Here is a 9208-nt window from a genome sequence, read left to right as displayed (position 1 = left end):
CACACAAAGACACACACACACACAGACAAACACACACACACACACACACACACACAAAGACACACACACACACAGACAAACACACACACACAGACACACACATACTGACACACACAGCCAGACACAGAACCACACAGACACACACACTACAGACACAGAAACACACCCAAACACACACACACATTGATACACACACAAACACGGACAGACACAGACACACACATACACGCACACAGACACACGCAAACACAGGGGGAGGCCATTCACAACACTGCACATGTGAATGCCCTATAAAAGAATTGAAGTATAGGATGGTCATTACTGAGGGAGTGCCGCACTGTCGGAGGGTCAGTACTGAGGGAGTGCCGCACTGTCAGAGGGTCAGTACTGAGGGAGTGCTGCACTGTCGGAGGGTCAGTACTGAGGGAGTGCTGCACTGTCGGAGGGTCAGTACTGAGGGAGTGCCGCACTGTCGGAGGGTCAGTACTGGGGGAGTGCCGCACTGTCGGAGGGTCAGTACTGGGGGAGTGCTGCACCGTCGGAGGGTCAGTACTGAGGGAGTGTTGCACTGTCGGAGGGTCAGTACTGAGGGAGTGCCGCACTGTCGGAGGGTCAGTACTGGGGGAGTGCTGCACTGTCGGAGGGTCAGTACTGAGGGAGTGCTGCACCGTCGGAGGGTCAGTGCTGAGGGAGTGCTGTACTGTCGGAGGGTCAGTATTGAGGGAGTGCTGCACTGTGGGAGGGTCAGTACTGAGGGAGTGCTGCACTGTCGGCGGGTCAGTACTGAGGGAGTGCTGCACTGCCATCCGAATATAAATACCCGAAAAATAAACACCCCGAACCGACTACACCCTCTCTCTCTCCCTCTCTGTCTCTCTCCCTCCATCCCTCTCTCCCTCTCTCTCTGTTTCCCTCTCTCCCCGGCCTCCAGCTGACCATCCTCCTCTCTGCCCACAGCGGACTGCCTGTTGAACAAGCCCCTGGTCTCTCTCTCCGCCTCCGTGCCCCTCGCTGGGAGAAGCTACGATGCTGACCAGCAGTGCCGCCTCTCCTTCGGACCGGGTCATCGCTGGAGGCCCGAGAGTGACCCCTGCCGCATGCTGTGGTGTATGGCCAGGAGGCAGGGTCAGTGGCATCACTCCAGCAAGAACCTCCCCGCGGCCGATGGGACAGACTGCGGAGGAGGGAGGGTCTGTCTGAGTGGAGAGTGTGTCTCCAACTGGCAACAGGCGGTGAGTTACTCCGGAGAGAGATTTACTCTGTATCTAACCCCGTGCTGTACCTGTCCTGTGAGTGTTTGATGGGGACAGTATAGAGGGAGCTTTACTCTGTATCTAACCCCGTGCTGTACCTGTCCTGGGAGTGTTTGATGGGGACAGTGTAGAGGGAGCTTTACTCTGTATCTAACCCCGTGATGTACCTGTCCTGGGAGTGTTTGATGGGGACGGTGTAGAGGGAGATTTACTCTGTATCTAACCCCGTGCTGTACCTGTCCTGGGAGTGTTTGATGGGGACGGTGTAGAGGGAGATTTACTCTGTATCTAACCCCGTGCTGTACCTGTCCTGGGAGTGTTTGATGGGGACGGTGTAGAGGGAGCTTTACTCTGTATCTAACCCCGTGCTGTACCTGTCCTGGGAGTGTTTGATGGGGACAGTGTAGAGGGAGCTTTACTCTGTATCTAACCCCGTGCTGTACCTGTCCTGGGAGTGTTTGATGGGGACAGTGTAGAGGGAGCTTTACTCTGTATCTAACCCCGTGCTGTACCTGTCCTGGGAGTGTTTGATGGGCACAGTGTAGAGGGAGATTTACTCTGTATCTAACCCCGTGCTGTACCTGTCCTGGGAGTGTTTGATGGGGACAGTGTAGAGGGAGATTTACTCTGTATCTAACCCCGTGCTCTACCTGTCCTGGGAGTGTTTGATGGGGACAGTGTAGAGGGAGCTTTACTCTGTATCTAACCCCGTGCTCTACCTGTCCTGGGAGTGTTTGATGGGGACAGTGTAGAGGGAGCTTTACTCTGTATCTAACCCCGTGCTGTACCTGTACTGGGAGTGTTTGATGTGGACAGTGCAGAGGGTGATTTACTCTGTACCTGATGCCTATATATTTCTTTTACAGAAGCCAGTTGATGGGAATTGGGGTTCCTGGGCTCCATGGGGCCCTTGTTCCCGGTCGTGTGGAGGAGGTGTACAATTCTCTCGCCGTTTCTGTGATAATCCTGTGCCTGCCGCCTTCGGGCGATATTGTAGCGGACGAAGAGATATTTTCCAGTCCTGTAACTTGTCTCCCTGTCCGGACAACGATGGTGAGGCTCGAACTCTCAAATCCAGGGTCGCCCTCAGCCCCCCGACTTTCAATGCTCGTGCACAGCAAGATCCAATGTTTTGTTTCCCCCAGACCCCCACTCTCGCTGCTGACTTTGAAGATTCTACAGTCCGCCCTGCTTTATTCACACACACACATTCACACACACACACTCATACTCACACACACTGACACACTCTCTCACACACACACACTCACACACGCAGACACACTCACACTCTTTCACACACACACTCACAGACACACACTCTCACACACACTCACAGACACGCTCGTAGACACACACACATTCACACACACATGCCAACACACACACTTGCAGACACACAGTCACACTTTCTCACACACATGCATGCACAAACACACACACACTCACACACACATACACGCAGACACATACACAAACACTCTCTCACACACACAAACATACACTCTCTCCCTCACACATACACACACACATACACTGTCTCTCTCTCTCTCACACACACACAGGCACAAACGCACACTCAGACACACACACAGGCAAACATGCCTGTACACACACACACACACTCACAGAGACATACACACACTCACACACACACAGACACACACTCACACACACACTGTGACATGCACTCTCTCACACTGACACACTTACACTCACACTGTAACATACACTCACAGACACTCACACGCTCTCTCACACACACACACTTACACACACAGTTTCTCTCTCAAACACACTTTCTCACACACACACATACACACACGCAGACACACACACACTCACTCAGACACACACATACAAATACTCTCTTACACACACACTCTCTCTCACACACATTCACACACACACTCACACTCTTACACACACACACAGACACACGCACACTCTCACACACACTCACACTCTCTCACACACTCTCACATACACACACATGCTCAGACACACACTCACAAACACACACTCACTACACAGACAAACAGTCACACACACACACTCAAAGACACACGCACACAGGCACACACACACGCAGACACACTTACAATCATTCTCCCTCACCCACTCAGAAACACACACACACAGACACATAAGCACACATGTAGACACACGCACTCACTCACACACAGACACACACGCAACACACACACACACGCACGGACACACACACACACAGTCACACACACATGCCGACACACACTCACACACACAAGACACACACACATGCAGACACACAGTCACACACACACACAGACACACACATGCAGACACACACACATACACAAACACACACACACACTCACACCCTCACACACACATACACGCAGACACACACACACACACACACAGGCACACACGCACACTCAGACACACACACAGGCAAACATGCACGCACACACACAGAGACATACACACACTCACACACATACACAGACAGACACTCACACACATGCACACACACACACACACAGTCACACGCACATTCTCACACACACATGAACAGGCACACACAGGCAGACACACAAACATGCAGACACACACTGAAATACACAGACACACTCACACACTCACACATACACACTCACAGACACTGTGACATACACTCACACTCACACTGTCACATACACTCTTTCACACTCACAGAGTGACATGCACTCTCTCACACTGACACACTTACACTCACACAATGTAACATACACTCACAGACACTCTCACTCTCTCACACACACTCAAACACACCGTTTCTCTCTCATACACATTTTCTCCCACACACACACACACACACAGGCACACACACGGACACTCAGACATACACTCACACAGACACACACACTCACACACACATACGCAGACACACTCACACTCTCTCACACACACACAGACACTCACACTCTCTCTCATACACACACACACAGGCACACACGCACACTCAGACACACAGACACACCCACACACAGGCAAACATGCACGCAGATACACGCACTCACTCACACACATGCACTCACTCACACACACACACAGGCACACACACACACATATGCAGACACACTCACACTCTCTCACACACGCACACACGCAAACACACTATCACACACACACAAACACACACTCTCTCCCTCACACACACACACACACACATACTCACACTCTCTCTCTCACACGCACACACACAGGCACACACGCACACTCAGACACACACACACAGGCAAACATGCACGCAGATACACACACTCACTCACACACACGCACTGACTCACACACACAGTCACACACACACGCCCGTAGACACACACACACGCACACACACGGAGATATTCACACACACACAGGCACACACTCACATGCAGACAAACACACACACAGACACACACGCACACACTGAAACACACAAACACACTCACACACATACTCACACACACGCTCGCAGGCACACACATACACACAGGTAGACACACACACTCACACATACACACTCACACACACTGTGACATACACTCTCTCACATTCATACATGCTGTGGCTTACACTCATACTGTCACATGCACTTTCTCACACTGTTACACTTACACTCACACACTGTAACATACACTCACAGACACTCACACTCTCTCTCACACACACACTCACATACACCCACTCACACACAGTCACACTCTCTCACACACACACACTCACACACAGTTTCTCTCTCACACACACTTTCTCACACACACATACAAACACACTCTCTCTCACACACACACACACTCAGACACACACTCACACAGACACACACTCACACACTCACAAGTAGACACACACTTACTACACAGACAAACAGTCACACACACACACTCACAGACACACATACACAGGCACACTGATATGCAGACACACTTACACTCTTTCTCCCTCACCCACACAGAAACACACACACACTCACACACACACAGACACACAAACACACATGCAGACACACACACGCAGACACACACACACACAGTCACACACACAAACACACACAGACACACACACATAGTCACACACACACACACACATAGTCATACACACACACAGACACACACTCACACACACGCAGACACACAAACACACAGACACCCACAGACACAGACTCACAGACTCTCACACACATGCAGACACACTCACACGCACACACTCACACACACAAACACACAGACACCCACACACACACAGACTCTCACACACATGCAGACACACTCACACACACAAACTCACGCACACACTCACTCATACACATGCAGGCACACACACTCACAGACACACACACACTCACACACATGCAGACACACATCCACACACTCACTCATACATACACACACACACATACACACACACACTCGCACACACGCAGACACACACACATGCAGACACACACACATACACGCAGACACACACACAGACACACTCACTCATACACACGCAGACACACACACACACTCACAGACACACACAGACACAGTCACTCACACGCACACATACTTACACACGAAGATCCCAAGTGTATCTCGGGTAAAGCGTTGGCAAACTCTGATTCTTTGACCCTCTCACAGGTCGGACATTTCGAGAGGAACAGTGTGCGGCCAGAAATGGACCTGACCCGGATGAGGAGGACATATTCCAGGAGTGGGAGCCTTATTACCATGGCATTCGCGAAGCTGACCTCTGCAAACTGCACTGCATCCTCAAGGGCACATCTCAAGTCACTGTTTTCAATATCAGGGTCAGTTTCTTTTCATTCATTCTTGAGCTGTGAACACTGCTGGCTGGGCCAGGATTCATTACCCATCCCTAATTGCCCCTTGAGAAGGTGGTGGTGAGCTGCCTTCTTGAACCACTGAAGTCCATGTGGTGTAGGTACACCCACCGCGCTGTTAGGGATGGAGTTCCAGGATTTGGACCCAGTGACAGTGAAGGAACGGCCGATATATTTCCAAGTCAGGATGGTGAGTGACTTGGAAGGGAACTTCCAGGTGGTGGTGTTCCCATCTATCTGCTGCCCTTGTCCTTCTAGATGGTAGTGGCCGTGGGTTTGGAAGGTGCTGTGGAAGGAGCCTTGGTGAATTCCTGCAGTGCATCTTGTAGATGGTACACACACTGCTGCTACTGTGCATCGGTGGTGGAGGGAGTGAATGTTTGTGGATGGGGTGCCAGTCAAGCGGGGCTACTTTGTCCTGGACAGAGTCGAGCTTCTTGAGTGTTGTGGGAGCTGCAACTCATCCAGGCAAGTGGGGAGTATCCCATCACACTCCTGACTTGTGCCTTGTAGATGGTGGACAGGCTTTGGGGAGTCAGGAGGTGAGTTACTCTCCGCAGGATTCCCAGCCTCTGACCTGCTCTTGTAGCCACAGTATTTATATGGCTGGTCCAGTTCAGTTTCTGGTCAATGGTAACCCCCAGGATGTTGATAGTGGGGGATTCAGTGATGGTAATGCCATTGAATGTCAAGGGGGGATGGTTGGATTCTCTCTTGTTGGAGATGGTCATTGCCTGGCACTTGTGTGGCACGAATGTTACTTGCCACTTGTCAGCCCAAGCCTGGATATTGTCCAGGTCTTGCTGCATTTGGACATGGACTGCTTCAGTATCTGAGGAGTTGCGAATGGTGCTGACTATTGTGCAAACATCAGCGAACATCCCCACTTCTGACCTTATGATGGAAGGAAGGTCATTGATGAAGCAGCTGAAGATGGTTGGGCCGAGGACACTAACCCTGAGGAACTCCTGCAGTGATGTCAATGACCCTTGACTGCTCTGGCTGACCTCTGAACCCTTCCGTCTGCCCCTTTGCAGGTGAAGGACGGGACGCGATGCAGCCCTCATAGTGACGCTGTCTGCGTCAGGAGCCGCTGTGTCAAGACCGGCTGCGACGGGGTCATCGGGTCCAGGAAGATGTACAACAAATGCGGGGAATGCGGAGGGGAAGACTCTGCCTGTCGGAAAGTCGTCAGGCGCTACCGGAGCAGGACGTGAGTCAAAGCCTGACCCCCACCGACCCCCGACCCCACCCCCCCAACCGCCTGACCCTCCTGACCTCCCACCCCGCTCGGTCCCCCTTGACCCTTGAACTCCCCCAGGCCCTGGCGCTCCACCCGTTGGGCCTCGACCACCACCTCAGCCCTTGGCCCCTCGTGACCTCCGACCCCACCTCGGTGACCTTTGCCATCCCACTTGGGCCTCCCCCGATCCGCTCGGGCTTCTCGAACCCCTCGAAAGCCTGGCCTCTTGCCCCCCACCCCACCCCCCCCCCGTCCCCGTTGGTCAGGGTCGATCGCGGAGGCCGCTCGGCCACGGAAGGGCTAAACTCTCTCCCGAATCTCTTCCAGGGTCAACTACAGCGACGTGGTCACCATCCCGGCCGGAGCTGCCAATCTCAAAGCGCGCCAGGAGTTCAGGCGAGGGCAGGCTCGGTTCACGGCCTACCTGGCGCTGAAGAGGGCGGACGGGGCCTACGTCCTCAACGGGAACAACCAGATCTCGGGCTTCGAGAGCCTGGTCAGCGTGGCCGGGGTGGCCCTGGGCTACAGCGGCTGGGGACTCAAGCGGGACGAGCTGTGGGCCATCACCCGGGGGGCGCTGACCGAGCCGCTGACCCTGCAGGTCTACAACCCCAACAGGCGGAGGGCGGTCAGTGTCATCTACTCTTACTACGTGCGCAGGGCGGAGGGAGGAAGCCCAGGGCAGGGGGGTGGACTAGGGGTCCTGGGCAGAGGGCCCGCTCTCGGAGACAGTCCCACACGCCAGCCCAACGGCACTGAGCCCACTGCACTGACCAGCCCCAAAGTGCCCAGCTCCACAGTGCCCACTGCACTGACCAGCCCCAAAGTGCCCAGCTCCACAGCGCCCACTGCACTGACCAGCCCCAAAGTGCCCAGCTCCACAGTGCCCACTGCACTGACCAGCCCCAAAGTGCCCAGCTCCACAGCGCCCACTGCACTGACCAGCCCCAAAGTGCCCAGCTCCACAGTGCCCACTGCACTGACCAGCCCCAAAGTGCCCAGCTCCACAGCGCCCACTGCACTGACCAGCCCCAAAGTGCCCAGCTCCACAGTGCCCACTGCACTGACCAGCCCCAAAGTGCCCAGCTCCACAGTGCCCACTGCACTGACCAGCCCCAAAGTGCCCAGCTCCACAGTGCCCACTGCACTGACCAGCCCCAAAGTGCCCAGCCCCACGCCAGGCAAACCCAGCGCCCCTCCCATCGGCAACGCCATCGCCAGCTGGTGGACAGGCCCCTGGCAGGCTTGCGCGGTGAGCTGCGGAGTGGGCTGGAGGGTGCGCAGGCTGATCTGCCAAGACGGGAGGGGCGCTCGCTCGGAGGGGTGCGATCGCCAGTACAAGCCGTCGGCCGTGGCACTGTGTGTGGCGGGGAGGTGCTGATGGGAGGGGGGGAGATGGGGGGGGAGCAGGTGTGTGGTGTGGGCAGGGGGAACCCATTAGTATCTGACCCGCCTTTCTCATCCCCGTCAGATCCCCCCTGACCCAGAACCATTAAACACTCCCAGGACAGGTACAGCACGGGGTTAGATACAGAGTAAAGCTCCCTCTACACTGTCCCCATCAAACACTCCCAGGACAGGTACAGCACGGGTTTAGATACAGAGTAAATCTCCGTCTACACTGTCGCCATCAAACATTCCCAGGACAGGTACAGCACGGGGTTAGATACAGAGTAAATCACCCTCTACACTGTCCCCATCAAACACTCCCAGGACAGGTACAGCACGGGTTTAGATACAGAGTAAATCTCCGTCTACACTGTCCCCATCAAACGCTCCCTGGACAGGTACAGCACGGGGTTAGATACAGAGTAAATCACCCTCTACACTGTCCCCATCAAACACTCCCAGGACAGGTACAGCACGGGTTTAGATACAGAG

General features: G+C 54.1%; 1 protein-coding gene across 1 annotated transcript in view; it reads left to right on the top strand.

Moving 5' to 3' along the window:
• The window catches only part of LOC144677014 (A disintegrin and metalloproteinase with thrombospondin motifs 5-like), a gene marked incomplete at its 5' end in the record, with an annotated part of 20655 nt that extends 11947 nt beyond the window's left edge, over window positions 1-8708 (top strand). The window contains 5 exons of the mRNA XM_078537280.1: window positions 958-1232; window positions 2120-2306; window positions 5882-6051; window positions 7122-7297; window positions 7655-8708. Coding sequence (XP_078393406.1) covers window positions 958-1232; window positions 2120-2306; window positions 5882-6051; window positions 7122-7297; window positions 7655-8708 — 1862 coding nt within the window. The remainder of the gene's footprint in view (window positions 1-957; window positions 1233-2119; window positions 2307-5881; window positions 6052-7121; window positions 7298-7654) is intronic.
• Between the last annotated feature and the right edge of the window lie 500 nt (window positions 8709-9208).

This window comes from Cetorhinus maximus, unplaced genomic scaffold (genome assembly GCF_964194155.1).
Source record: "Cetorhinus maximus unplaced genomic scaffold, sCetMax3.hap1.1 HAP1_SCAFFOLD_2128, whole genome shotgun sequence".
Classification (NCBI taxonomy): domain Eukaryota; kingdom Metazoa; phylum Chordata; class Chondrichthyes; order Lamniformes; family Cetorhinidae; genus Cetorhinus; species Cetorhinus maximus.
Note: the sequence above shows the minus strand (reverse complement) of the source record. Positions and strands in the feature narration are given on the sequence as shown.